This window comes from Channa argus, chromosome 15 (assembly GCF_033026475.1).
Source record: "Channa argus isolate prfri chromosome 15, Channa argus male v1.0, whole genome shotgun sequence".
NCBI lineage: Eukaryota > Metazoa > Chordata > Actinopteri > Anabantiformes > Channidae > Channa > Channa argus.
In genome coordinates, this window is record NC_090211.1 from 1,750,458 (window position 1) to 1,765,190 (window position 14,733).

General features: G+C 38.5%; 2 protein-coding genes across 3 annotated transcripts; one reads left to right on the forward strand and one right to left on the reverse strand.

Annotated features, from left to right (window-relative positions):
• Nucleotides 1–1,528: 1,528 nt before the first annotated feature.
• yipf2 (Yip1 domain family, member 2) lies at nucleotides 1,529–9,923 on the reverse strand. 2 transcript variants are annotated; one of them, XM_067477925.1, is made up of 9 exons: nucleotides 9,643–9,923; nucleotides 9,453–9,518; nucleotides 8,483–8,631; nucleotides 8,318–8,398; nucleotides 8,076–8,163; nucleotides 5,603–5,719; nucleotides 5,334–5,494; nucleotides 4,282–4,464; nucleotides 1,529–4,204 (listed from the first exon to the last, which is right to left on the reverse strand). In XM_067477925.1, exons 2-9 carry the CDS (start codon nucleotides 9,481–9,483, stop codon nucleotides 4,115–4,117), a joined length of 900 nt encoding a protein of 299 aa, XP_067334026.1. In that variant the 5' UTR covers nucleotides 9,484–9,518; nucleotides 9,643–9,923; the 3' UTR covers nucleotides 1,529–4,114. The 2 variants fall into 2 exon arrangements, with proteins under 2 accessions (XP_067334026.1, XP_067334025.1); XM_067477924.1 differs by having other exon boundaries at nucleotides 5,334–5,500; nucleotides 9,643–9,922.
• A 405-nt stretch (nucleotides 9,924–10,328) lies between these two features.
• On the forward strand, nucleotides 10,329–14,522 carry timm29 (translocase of inner mitochondrial membrane 29). The gene is made up of 2 exons (XM_067478082.1): nucleotides 10,329–10,537; nucleotides 11,089–14,522. The coding sequence occupies exons 1-2, from the start codon at nucleotides 10,432–10,434 to the stop codon at nucleotides 11,757–11,759; spliced, it is 777 nt and encodes a 258-aa protein (XP_067334183.1). The 5' UTR covers nucleotides 10,329–10,431; the 3' UTR covers nucleotides 11,760–14,522.
• Nucleotides 14,523–14,733: the final 211 nt, after the last annotated feature.

The window sequence follows — 14,733 nt, forward strand, 5'->3', positions numbered from 1 at the left end:
TCGCTCTCAACTCCAACCTTTGAGGGCTGGCTCACTGCTTGTTTCCCCTCTGAACAGCTCCCAGACCCTGAGAAGGGGGCATGTTTATTAGGATGAAACAATAGAGAGGTATGGTGGTCTTGGAATGTAGTGACCCATACTGTCCCACCCAGGGCAACCTAAAGATGCCTCTCCATCAGGAGCCAAGGACAGTACATTCAGTAGAATGAGTAAGTAATGATTAAATATAAATGTAAAAAAAATCTACAATAAATAATATTAATAAATAACAATTTTTAAATAAATAAAAGGAAAGTGGGTAAGCAAGAAGTAATGGGAAAACTAGGAAAATATACTAACTTTTGATAAAGATTAAGTATTGACATAAATTAAAATAAGTGTTGGAAAAAGGAGTAAAAGAAATAGCAGATAAAATAGTAATTAGCACGTTTACGTCCATAGATACATTAATATTAATAATTTTAATAGCTAGACAAGATAGTGAAGTTCAACTAAACAGTCCCACCAGGACTAACTGGGTGCACTATACAGATCACGGTATGAATACATAGACTACTGTTTATAATAAAATGCAGTTTTATTATAGGTTTTATTAAAATGGTATTTTTCTCATAAATTATGTATTTATGTATGCATCGCATAATTTACTATTAATATGCATTTAATAAAATATCAATGACAAAGACAACAAACTAATAGAAGGGGTTAACAGTGGGCTTACTGGAAAAAAGAAGCTGTTGATCATCACTGTGTTCTATCTGTGTGACATTGTTCCATTTCAAAGCCACAAGTTTCCACTGTGACCCAGGTTCTGGCACACGTACACATGCATGTCCTCGTGTAAACACATCTGCTGCTCTGCAAACACATGCATGGCTACACACAGGCCGAGCATCCTCTGCACATGACTTCCCCACTTGCTCCTCCCCCTCTCTGGCTCCTGGCATACGTCTTTCCATTTCAAAATCATGTCGTGTTTCCATTATTTATTTATTTTTTAGGCCTGTTCCTGGATGCAGAAGCGGTCCAAAAAGAATGATGTTGTAGGGCAGATGGGAGACCATGGATACAAATCATCAGCATCCCATTTATTATTATTAAAGGCTGATGTGTATGACAAGTTTTCCAGTCATCTAAAGGCTTATTTAACCATGTAAGAGTCCTCTCTTGGTTGAGCCCACTGACTTCTTGCTGGTTTCACACATTTACATGAACATAACTGCCGTCCAAATTGTGTTTCAGCAGTTCTGCAGATGTTGTGCTTTTATTGTGCTTTTATTAAATGGAGTCTTACTATTTTTTTAAATCAAGTTCTGTATATGTGTTGAGGTTGTTTTTCTTTCTCTCCTGATAGTGTGGTCAGCATTATGACATTGTGATTTCCACATTTACTGCAAAAGTATCATCTATAAAATGGTAAGTACACTTCTTCTTAGCAGTTAAACAAGCCTCCAATGAGTTGATTAAAGTCACCTGACTGTCAACTGAACCCATTCGTCCGTGGGTGAACTCAGGGAAGTGTTCATGATACATGCCACAAATGTGTTTTAATTGGATTTGACCCAGAAATAGTTCAGAACCTTAAATGTTTAATTTTACAGTCAAAATTCAAACCTAAACTCTCTGATTATTTCCAAGTTTATATGAAAAAACAGACACTTTGTCCCAACTAAGTAACACTCTTGTGCAATATCTCAAAAATAACCTAAAGGAATTTGAAATAAAATGAAGCGTGTTAGAAACACTTGCTTGAAAATACAAGCTCTACAGTATAACCTCATAGCAACAAAAGTATTCCTGTGATTTTCATATTAGGTCAATATGAACAAGATGGTAAAAGAGCATCAGTGACCGCTGACATAGGTTCAAACACAGTTGCATCCATGATGAGAAAGAATGGTACATGACACCACAGACAGTTCACAACTTACTCAGACTTCTATTAAACAGCAGATGAATTGGCCTAAGGATTTTCTGTGGTGTTTGAGTGACTGTTAAGACAGTGGAAATGACATTGCATGAAGTCAAACTAAAAAATATGGCTCATGAAACAGTGACTGCACAGTGGTGGCCATGAATTATAGAATTGGGAGTATGATGATATACAGCAACGTGAGGTCAAATGGTGCCACCATTACTTCAAGTTTGTAAAAACAAAATACTGAATAGAAAATGACAGGAAAGGAATTTGTCAACATGGCAATGAGAAAGTTTAGTTAAAGAAACAAATGAAATCTGTCATGGGCAGATGAGTATTAAGTTTGGTTAATTTTGCTCTTATCTTTGTGATGTGTGTTAAACTGAGAAACACCTGGCTGCTGACAAAGATCACAGGCTGCCAACAAGATGGTCGGTTTCTAACGTCACAAGCAAGTTGTCATAATTCCCCACAAGGAGTTTTATTCAGTTTCTGGCATTTTTCAACTTGATTGGCTTTCCATTTTCTGTCTTTAAGTATTGGTTCACAATTTTCAAGTTTGTTTTAAAGCAAACCAGGTGCCCATGTAAACAATGAATTAATAAAATCAAGTGTAAGTCTTCCACAGTTTAGAGTTTTTAAAATAAAATTACATGTTGGTGTTTCTGTGGACAGTGGCAACAGAAGACAGTAAAACAAAAATGTTTTTCAATCATTTTGTACTGAAACTGTTTCAGTTTTGGAAGATATTCATAAAATGTGACATATTTATACGATTGAAGCGTCATATTATCTTTAACAAGTTATTTGTGGACTTTGGGCCGCAACACTTACACAGGAACCATCTTTTGGCTTGATCACTTCAAAGCAAGTCCTTTATAAACAGGAGGGAGAAAAACATCTGTGTTCATTTGGGAACCTGACAATTGCTTGAAGCCACACTAAAAAATTGTGAACCTATTATTTAAGGTCCATCTTCTGCTAAGACTAATGACATCTGGCTAACATTGACGACTTCCTGCTCAGGTCGGCAGTCCACCGTCTATGTCTGGAACCAGGTCCTCCTGCTTCAACATAACAGAAGTCTCTGTCTGTATTGTATTAATTAAAAAAAATAAACAATATTCTGCAAATTCATAATTGAGCTTATTTCATATATTTCAGTGTAGTTACCAAGAACAGATGAACTACTGGGTGAAATACTGTAGCATTACAATCAGTGAGTATAGAGGAGTACAGAGTCTAGATTTCTTAACAGAAAAATAAGACTTTCCCACACAACAACCAATTGGACTGATCAATGTAAATGAACTCACTTTTTAAACAAATGTTGAGGATAATCCCTATTGTTAAAACCCGTCGTGTCTCGTAGGTAGGAGTGACATTTGGCGTATCAGCAGGAATTCTTTCCAGTTTTTGTCTGGAAAGAGTTTCGACAATAGGAACTGTTCACTGTTTTTTGCTTTATCTGCTGACAGCTGCAGCTTCTTGGAGAAAAATGTGGGTCTGAGGTGCCATTATAAGATTTCACTTCATCCTGACATGGTCAGATCACAGATGTTAGCCATGTTAGCTCTGTGAAGCTGTGATTTTAGTTATGTTTAATAAGACAGAGTATTTGTATAGCATTACAGTAGATGTAATGTATTAATTAAATGACAGTAATGAAAATAATTATGTATTACAGCCACATTTTAGTACTAATGACTAGTACAAATTTTAGTATCACTTTTTAGGATCGGCCCTGCCTCTAGCAGACCAACAATGAACTAACTCACTCGTGTGATTTAAACTTAGAAACACGGTGGTCATCTGTGTAAAGTGCATCAAGAAAGAATCATTACTCTTCATCTCCTTGCTCTTGTTTGGATGATAGCGTTGGTTTCCTTTTCTTTTCAATGTGTGGTGTTTACGTGGGACCATCCAATCATCAGCAGCACAGCGGAATGTACAATTATTGCAGTAAACTGCTACCTCCCTTAGAGTAGAAGCACCCTCAGAATAAATTAAAGCAACCACACACACGCACGCACACGCACGCGTACCCACCCCAGAAAGGAGCATACAACAAATCACACAATGACAATAATCACCACTGCTTCAAACAGCCTGTATATACATGTGTTTAACTACAGGTGATTCCAGACACAGCCTTCACTTTCTCTCTCCCTGCACCCTTTTCCTTCTTCTCTTTCATCAGTGGGCTTTGGTGGACAGTGTTCTGTGAATCGAGGGGACAGTAGGGACCGGTGTTGGTTCATGGACTGATGTCTGGAAGAAGTACATCTAGAAGATAACAAGAGAAAGTTAGTTCAGGGTTAAATGTATACAACTGATAGGTGACGTCCCTGTAGCTCACTGACCTTGCAGCCTATTGCCAGCAGCATGTGCAAAACCAGTATGGTCACAAGTGTAGCCACTGCCATCACTTTGGTGTCATCACGTACAACGGGCCAGAAGGTGAGAACCAGGACTGAGCCTGATATGACCATGGCAATGACGATCAGTGTCCAGCGCAACCACTCAAATGGAATGATCCACAAAACCTGGAGGTGAGGACATCATATGTCTAAGGGCATTTAAACCTCAATGCAACAAGATCCAGTTTACCTGTTACAGTTACTACAGTACCAGGTTAACAGAAGCAGTGACTGCACCCATCGTTTTGAATGTAGACTAATGGCATGAACAATGTTTTGGTCAAGGGTTTAATCTAATGCCACAAGATGATCATGTGCTGATGATGCCGTGAATGTGTCCATACACTTTCAGGTTTAAAGCTCTGAGTTAATTGGTAATATGCAAGTGTTAACATAAGTAACAGCAGAACTAAAAAGTAAAAATTCACAGCTAAAGGTGGTGGATGTTTTATACACCATGCATCTCATGGCCACCTATTAAACTATGTTGGATATATAAACTGTCTAATAAATGATTCAGCTAATGTATGTAAGTATTGGATATTAGCTAGGGTGCATTGTCCTCTGATATGTATTGTTTATGGGTCAAGATAAATCAGTAAACATGAGACATCTGTTTTTACAGAGGCAACGTCTGGAGTACAAAGCAGAATCATAGCTCTTTTGAGTCTAATATTCTTTTAGCTCTCTTGACGACTTTATTGAAAATAAAATTCTAACTATAAGGGAAAAAAATAGCACAGCTGTTACAGATAGATCCTCATGTACGGTTGCTCTAGAGTCATTTATAAAGACCCCAGTCTCACTTAGACTTCCTCCCCACTGGACTTACTTCAACTATTGCTTTACTCCTATTAGAAATGTCCATGTTAGACCTGATCATTCATTTAATCTGTATTAACAAACTATGTACTACAGCCATACAAGGTTGTTGTAATTAAACCCCCACCCAAAAACCTTGTCTTGAAACAGGTTAGCAAATAGGATGTACTCACAGAGGTGGGAATATAGATGAAGAGGGAATAGCCATAGACACACACAGTCTCCAAGAAGGAATAACCTCCGATCTGTCTCTCAGCACTTTGCCTCCAGGTGAGGAAACCCCATAAACCAATTGGGACCAGCCAGGCATACAAGAAGATTACCACTGCAGCTACTGTTACTGCAGCAAAAAGCAGGAAACAAGAGTTAAAGCAGAATTGTCAAAAGAAATAATGCAACATATCCGGGTTGATAAAAAAAACCCCAACACCGTGGGACTGACCTCTGTGGAACTGTGGTCTGTAGTGATAGGCAGGGTTTCCCATCTCAGTGAGGAAGTTGGACAGATTCCCGCTGATTGCTACTGAGAAAACCAGTGTCACACAGATCCAGAATGGACCTACACACAGAAATGGAAAAAGTACACACATTCTATACTCAATCAGAAGTACAGATATTTAAATAGATATATCATAGTACCAGTAGACCACTTCGATCTCAGAATACAGGCCTACTTGTGGTGCCCAGAATTTCCAAAGTTAGAATGGGAGGACAGAGCCTTTAGCTATCAAGCTCCTCTCCTGTGGAACCAGTTCAGATTTGGGAGGCAGACACCCTCTCTACTTTTAAGTCTAAGCTCAAAACCTTCCTCCTTTATAAAGCTTATAGTTAGTTATAGTTATGCTGCTATAGGCTTGGACTGCTGGGGGACCCCCTCCTCCTGTCACTCTCTCCTCTCCTCTCACCCCACAATTGTCACCACTGTATGACATTAACTCTGTGTGTTTTCTCCCATAGTTGTCTTTCTCCTTCTCTGTCTCCCTCTGTCTGTCCCTTTCTGCAGGTGTCCCCGAGCTTTGGAGCTGTGTGTTTTCTAGTGTGCAGCTACTGGTCCTACAAACCTGCCCGATGTTCTATTATTGCTTTTGCTGTTCTTTTTCTTTTCTCTCTCTCTCTCTTTCCACTCACCCCAACCGGTCGAGGCAGATGGCCGCCCACCCTGAGCCTGGTTCTGCTGGAGGTTTCTTCCGTTAAAGGGAGTTTTTCCTCTCAACTGTTGCTTAGGGCTTGATCAAGGGGGAATCGTTGGGTTCTCTTTATACATCTTTATAGTCTTTACTTTATTCTGTAAGTCACCTGAGATGACTTTGTTGTGAATTGGTGCTATATAAATAAAGTTGAATTGAATTGAATATTTGACGTGTAAAAAAACTCTGTAAATGTAATAGTACTGATTCAACTTAATCACTTAAAGTGAAAAAGTAAAAGATCTTAAATCCTCAAAGTATAACACTCAGTACAAAAGTAAAAAGCACATGTCTACCAGCTGTTTAGACTTTAACCCTATGGTTACATACTAGAAATACATACAAATACTCACACAAAAGCACTGGAACCACAGGAAACAGGGTAAGTAAAGTTAACTAACATTACAGTATCTTACAGTATCAACACACTGACAAAAGACCTGCCTGTTAACGGCCTGTGGGTGTAAATCAGGAAAAATCGCAGAAGACATTAAGACATCAAGAGTAGAGAGCAAGTAGAGCATGAGGTGAGGAAAATCACCATGTCCTAATAAATTAATTCCAAATAATACATTCCAGAAACAATGCCAACGATAATTTAATACTTCAAAAACAACAGGCCAGAAAAATGGAATGCAATAGAGCTTGAGTCCCTGGCACTGTCCACAATAAAAACAGACAAGATATATTAAAACTGCTGAAAAACAACAAAACAAGCAGGTACAGCTAGATTAGCGGCTTTCGGCTTGTCCCTACAGGGGTCACCACAGCAGAAGGTGTTCTGCATGTTGATTTGGAAAAATTTTTATTTATTTTTTTAATACGGTAGATGCCCTTCCTGCCACAACCCTCCGGGCTCAGGACTGGCACCAAGGTGGCCCTTGGTGGCTGGGTGGGGCCACATCTAGCAAACTTGTGGCCTTCTGCATCCCAACCCAATGCTCTACCACTGAGCCACCAGACCCCCCTGGTATAGTAGGTAGCAGGTATAGCTATCATTTAGTTTTTTATAATTTAAAACGAAACCTTTTAGCATGGACTGTTTTCTTGGGTTTTGTATCTGCATTAATTAGTGATAAAATGTGACCTGATCTTCATCTAAGTCACAAGTATAGTAAAAGACAATGTACTTTGTAATTGTTCCTGCTTTTACTCTTACACGCCCTTGTGTAAGTGGTGGCTGAACCTTGTTTGGAAGCAATAACCTCAAAGAAGGTCTGAACCTCTAGCTGTGGAATAAACCTCAGCAATGTTCATTAAGAATCGGGACCATTTCTCCTCACTGGTTCACCTGATTTTATTCAGATGTCTGGTGTCAATGGCTCGAGATATCCTCATAAACTTTTTTTATGCCTTTCTTTATCTTTCAGTATACCACTGATGAGGAACTTGTCCACTACTACTACACCTTAAGACAAAGATTCCCATTAGTGTAAGTAAGTAACACTTACTTCCTTTGCTTTTCACTGTATTCCTGAGTAGTAGCTATTTTAAACTTTGCACGAAAAGTTTTGACCTACGAAACGTGTTCTTCAGTAAAACACACACACACACACACACACACACACACACATATATATATATATATATTTTTTTTTTTCCATCTTGTTTTAAAAGACACTTAAATGACAAATCCTTTTAACATCTGTTATTTAAATAAAGAGAAAAGGAAATACAAAAACTAGAAACAGAAATTACTACTACCTGACTATGCCTCAATTTGCTTACCATACAGATCCGGATTACTCCTAAGGTAGTGTTTGATAAAGTTTCTTCCCGGTGATGGCATCACTGATCCCTTTACTCTGTCTAGGACCTACATCAAATTATGGGGTGTCAAACAAGAGAAGAATACAAGCAATTATTTTCTGAATGTGAAAACACCCACTTAAATGTTCACTTTAGTACATAAAGTATCCACTGCACAGGTGCACAGTGAGTGTATTTGTAGAGAGGGGAGTGGTTCATACCTGCACTGTGTCCACATTGAAGAAAGACTGATAGAACTCAAAGGTCCAGAAGCCACCAGATGGTTTCTGTCCTCCTAACAGCTGGAAGCAGAGACATCTCTAAGCTGCTTTCAACTCAAAACATAAACACTGTTCCCCTGTGTCAATACAAAAAAGGTTCCTCACCTCTGAACTCTCCTCCTGACCCTCCTCATCCTCAGACAGGTCTAGCTTCACCTCCTCTCCTCCTGCTGTAGCGGGGGCGTTTGTGGAAGGCATACTAAGTGTGGAAGCCCCTGGGTCTGCAGACAACAGCTCTGCTGCTTCCTCAAACTCTACAGATATGCAGAAGGGAAGACAGGTCAGTAACAGTGGAGGTACTGCAATGGACCCAGGTCCAAGGTGGACATTAAACACTCTTCTACTCTTGTTCTGTGGCTGATAATCAAGCAAAGGATTGATGAACAAAACTGAGTAAACTAAAGCACAGTACAAACTACAAACAAATGTGGGCTTTGTGATAAGAATCCTGTCATTACCATAATATCTTGGATATTTCCCACACCAAAACAATATTGTATATCAAAGTGTTTGTGAAGATTTCCAACTATTTTGAATATGATAATTTCAAGGTCTTTTAAGTCCAATTACTTTTTCCACAAGAATTTCTATTTTAACTGCCCTGATGTGTCCTGCAGATTTTAATCCACAAGATGTCATTATCCCCCCAGGCCTAAAAAAACTTGCTACAAAGGTGGTGGTCTGCTTCTGACTTGCTTCTGATTTTTTTCATTTCTCGTTGCCTGATGTGTTTCACCACTGAGATATATTTCTCTTGAATGTATTATTTTAGGAGTACAGATACACAGATAGACATACACAATTTACAGAGTAAAGATACACAACCTACTCCGTGACTTAGGTCTTTCATCAACCCAACTTAAGCTTTGTTTTTGATTTACCATCTAAAATTGTGGGTCTGCTACATGATGCCCCAACAGAGATCTACAGTAATAACAACATACATACAAGGCAGATATCACATCTGACATGATCTTACTTAGACCACACTTAATAAAACATTAGCAGTGGCAGAATGAACAAACACAGGAACTGAGACACAAGTTCCATTGAAATTCCACGATATTTACAGTACCTTGGAATTGAAGATCATTGGGACTGGCCATTGTTCCAGTTGACAAACAGTAACCTCATGTAAGACCTTAAAAAGAAAATGAAACACCTGTGCAATTATTTATCAAGTAGCAAGCTAACGTAAAGTTCGAGGAAGAAAACTTCTTCTGCTTGTGTATCTTGAGCAGAAAAGGCAGGTTAAAACACACAACCTGTCAGTCCCCAGCAGGATGTTCCTGATGGTGATGTCGTGTCAGCGACCCCAAAAGCTTAACTGCTAAACCTCGCTAGGCTAAACACACAATTGCTCTTTCGTTTCCTATTTGTGTAAGCGTCCGATGTAGTTATTGCAGCTATATATATGAAAACCCAGGCTCTGTATGTTTACTAAACTAACAAAACAATAAAACTAACGCTGGTTTTCCATAGCTAAAGCAATGATGTCTGTCAGAAAGCCTGGTAGTCAAGTTAGCGTGGTTTCCGGACACGTCACTACGTAAACAAAGCCCTCACGTGACTCTTGTTCGCTTGTTAATGCAAATGAATTTCTATATTATAATATTTACATTTATTGGAAGAATTTGATTACTTTTTTTATATATAAAACTGCAAACCATATGCTTAAATAGAGAAATCCACACATCCACACTCTGCAAACTAACTGTATTCTAATATATTCTCCTAATTCATCCACAGGCACAAACATGAACCTAGATAATGCTTGACTCTACTTAACTGTGTTTTTAATTTAAAATATATAAAATGTTATAGTTTAACTATTTACATCAAACCTACGACATGTACCTTCTTTTATTAGTTTAGATATATCTTTCGATTTGTGACAACAAGCGGAACTATTGCGTAGTAGAGTTTTCTGTCGGAAGGCTAAAAGCTGGGTTATCATGCGGGCGCCATTTTGGCTCCATGTGAGCTGCCTTGTAGACATGCCTTGTGTACATGAAAGAAGGTGACCGTGCTAGTCATTAAAATCTGCAAAAAAAATGGCTTGGTTGAGCGCATCGAGGAGGATGTTTTGTGCTGCGGCAGAAACAGCAGCAGCCCCGGCTACAAAGAGCCGCTGGGAAGCCCTGAAGAGCAGTAAAGCAGGTGGGAAACGGAGGTGCAGCTAGTTAACGTAGAACGATTACGAGACACTACTAGCTATCGAATAGGACGGTTAAAGGTAGTTATTAGATTATCGTACGGTCCGGTCCAGTTCACCAGTTAAAATTATATTTGTGGTAGGAAACTATTGTCAGTTATTTTAATTACACATGTAGATACGCTGACATTGTAATCTGCTAATGTCATGCAATCAGGAGACCTCTCACCAACAAAATATAATTTTCATTTATTTACTTTTTGTCTTATATACACTGTAAATGTATGTTAATTTGACACGTCTTCCTTTAAGTTTTTAAGAATTTACACAAATAAAATGTATATATATTTTTGAATAATTGAAATAAACTTATGTCCTTGCTTTATCATTTATTATTGCATAAACTAAGAATGCTTTTACTAGAACGTCCATATATTGCCTTAAGAAAGAAAAAAAATGCTTACTAACTACTGTGCAGTAACTGGCTGGACCTACTACTGAATGATGCTCCTTAATTTATATGTTGATAAGTTTTTTTCTCTTGTGCTCTCTGTAGGTGTGTGGTGTCGCAGTCTGCTGTCTGATTATAAGGAGGCATGTAAGGAGATAGTTGTTGGAGCCTGGGAGCACCCAGTCAAAGCATCGGTATATGTGAGTCTGCTGGGCGGGGCATGGGCCTGTTTCCACACAAAACCAGACTACTCATCCTTTGATGCAGTCCTGCTAGAACGCTCCAACCAGCTCAGCTTGCTGTCACCGTGGAACCGCAATGGAACCTCAGATGGCCACGTGCAGAGTGTAGTAAAGCTTCGTAATGAGGGACGACTCCGCCATGCCAGCCTGGGTATTCTCTCTCTAGTTTACTACACTGACTATGACCCTGACAACACACTGTATGAAGCCCAGTGCTCTAACCTCTCAGTGCGCTGGAGGGAGCTCCCTCAGCGGGTGCTGGACGTGGGCTTTGCTGGCCGCTGGTGGATGCTGAACTCAAAAATGCAGGACTATGACGTGAACGATGATGAGTTTAAGCACCTGCCGTCTCACATGCAGGTAACGTCACCACCCAGTGTTCAGGAGGTGGAAAGGAATGAAAGGTTGCACAAAGAGTCGTGGTTAGCACTGACAGGGCTGGACGAGGAGATGGAAACAAATGTAGGTGTCAGAAAAGAGGAGAGTGTCAGTGAGGAGAGCCAAATGAAAGAAGTAAAACAGGAGCAGGTGTAAGTGCTATATGGAGCAGAATTTCACACCACAGGACAGAGGACTGTAACAAGCTACGTATTCATTTGTCCAATAATGCTGCAATCCACAAACCCACTGAATTCACAATTTTCTGCAATGCTATTCAGAGTAGCAAGTTGTGCTCTATTTATTGCAACATACCACAGTCAATAAACAGTCAACTGACCTGTAACTCCCACATGTCCTACTGTTACTTGCCTCACGATTTCTGTAAAAACCTTGAGCACTTTTCTTTATTTAAAGATGCAAACATAATCCAAATAGCCACAGTATTAACACTGGTTGTCTTAATAATATCATGAAGGACAGGGGTCAGTCTGGCCACAGCCCCATACAAAGCAAATTATGAGTAACTGTATGCAGAGGTGCTAGAACTACACGAACTCAGTACTCAAGTACGAGTTGACAGCATTGGTCTACAACATTCTCCACTGAAAGTAGCCCTTCAAAATCTTTTACTAGTAAAAGTACTAAGCAGATTATTGACATTTAGCTTAAAGTACAAAAGTAAAAATACTCACCTAAGAAAACTTTTTTAAACAACACTGATTATGGTGTTTAAGGTAAAACGTGCAGTAATGAATAATAATTAAAATAATGAAGCAATGAATGAGTTAACCTATAATGATCATAAAAATGTATATAAAATTTTCATAAAATTTATATAAAAACAGATTTTGTATATTAAAACTAAGAGGTTAATGTGGCTGATCAGTGTATACTTAGTAGAGGTTCAATACAGGGATTTCTCAGCTAGGTGTCAACATAATTTTAAAGTGTCAAGATAAATTATTAGGATAATTAAGATATTAAGATAATATCATTAGTAACATTTGAATGGGAAAATGACTATAACTGCTTACAACTCCTTGCTTTCTGAAAAAGAAACCCAGATGCACCCAGATGTTTTTTAAGGGCCACAGGCCAAAACATTAGGATCCACCAGGTTTTTATTTATTTTTTTACAGTGCAGTATGTTTTAATGTATAGTCCTACTCTATACTACTCTATCACAGTAACTAATAAAAGTGCAAAAAAGGTAAAAAGTAGTGCAGTTGAAGTATCAAGTATACTAAATATTGATTGAGGAGGACAAAGTGATTGTAAGGGCTGATAAGTTTGCTACAGGGAAAATGGGATTTAACCATAATAGGGTCAGAGGAGATTCAAGTTGTCACTGATACGACTCATTGGCAGAGGCTATCAGATGTCACCTGAAGGAAGTCACAGGTCAGGGGTCACTTTGCGGTTTTCAATACTGAGGTGATTGACCACCATTAGATATCTGTGTAGTGTGTCCAAGAACTGTTGGCGTTTGAGGGTTTAGCCACCAGATGGTGTTCAAGTGCAAACTAGTTATTAGCACCAACCAAGCAGCTTCAGTGTCACTGTTGTACTGGATGGAGTTTAATGCCTACAGTGAACAAGGAGAGTATCACTTGTCAAACAGCAGTAAGTTATTATATGATGCAGTCTAGGATTTGGTCAACATAGGTTTAACAATCTGATAAAGAAGCTGCAACACCACAAATGGACCTACTTTCTAACATTAACTGCAGTGGGTAATATGACATTAATATTACATAGAGGTCTTTTCTGTATGTATTATGAAGCTTTTCTTCAGCAGTGGAAGTGTGTCCAATTATTGAATTGCACACACACCATTTCAAAAAACAAGCAAATATGTTTTCTTGTCTAGGATTGGAGGATCAAAGCTCTGATGTCTGCATGAAGCTAAAGTAAGCAAATACATGTCCACACTTTGATTTGGATACATATGGATTTAGAAAAAATAGAGTTTTTGCAACTGAGCTTTGGAGGTGACAGTAGCCAGAGTTTGTTAAATGTAGACAGAGACAGGGTACATCTGCCAGTGCATTAGTGCTTATATATTACACTATATTACTGTATGATATAACACATAGGCTATGTACAAAGCTTAATTATTTATATTACAATGGAAAAACTTGCCATTTTTCATCATCATCCTGCACTCAGTAACTCATTATGAGCAGCTCCATTCATCCATGAGTTGAGGTCGATTTGTGATCACTTTGCGGTCACAGAGAGGAAGAATGATTTCTAGTCAAAGATTATAATAAGATGCTTTCTACTGTATCCAAAGAAAACACAACATTCCTGGTATTATGTTGCAATAAAAAAAATATTTAAAAGCTGTTTAAAAATAGTGTAGTCTTGCAAAGTATTAAAAACTGACAATTAGCATTAGTGATCAGTCAGTCAATTCAATGATTAATTGGTAAATATGAAAAATAAGTTGTAATCTCTTTAAATAAAATGAGCACAAAAGCCAAAGATTGCTTAGCAACATCTCATTTTTTGCTTTACTTGTTGTATTTTTTGATAGCAAATAGATTTTACATTCTTTTTCTACATCACACACAGAGGGTGAAAGCTGGTATCAGTTTGGTAACATGGCTACATCAAGGTGCACGGCTCTGTAAACTGAACAGTAGGAAGCTGAATGCTAATACCAGTATACAAATATTCCCAAAATGAAATATAAGGCTAATGCTGAGCAGGTATAACATTAATCATGTTCACCATTGTCTTTTAGTCCATTAGCATGCTTACATTTCCCACATGACTTAAAATATTATTTTGGGTATTTGTTGCTGTAAAGTAAAAACGTTCTGCCTGTTTGATTAAGATCATTGACTTCATTTCATATTTTAACTTGTGTTAACCAGATTGTGATGTGTAATTAAAAATGTACAAACATGATCTTCCTGATTAGTCTCAGTTGCCAAATCCTCTCAAGCCTCCTCTGTCTGCACCTCCCTCCTTCTTTGCCTTATGGCCTCTATCGACCCCTGCTCTCCCATCCATCCTGCACCCTCCTCCACACAGACAGCGAGTCTGTTGGCCGAAGGGGTCAGCGAGGACGGTCACTGCCAAGTGGTGTTTAAATAACACTGTTATTTTCGTTCAATGC

Bases quoted from the DNA above. Each gene is read 5' to 3' on its own strand.
- yipf2 (XM_067477924.1), bottom strand. From the start codon at position 9,483: ATGGCCAGTCCCAATGATCTTCAATTCCAAG. The intron at 8,632-9,452 runs GTACTGTAAATA...GCATATCTGTAG, and splicing joins CAATGATCTTCAATTCCAAG to AGTTTGAGGAAGCAGCAGAG. The intron at 5,720-8,075 runs GTAAGCAAATTG...TTCTGTGTGTAG, and splicing joins GAGTAATCCGGATCTGTATG to GTCCATTCTGGATCTGTGTG.
- timm29 (XM_067478082.1), top strand. From the start codon at position 10,432: ATGGCTTGGTTGAGCGCATCGAGGAGGATGTTTTGTGCTGCGGCAGAA. The intron at 10,538-11,088 runs GTGGGAAACGGA...TGCTCTCTGTAG, and splicing joins CCTGAAGAGCAGTAAAGCAG to GTGTGTGGTGTCGCAGTCTG.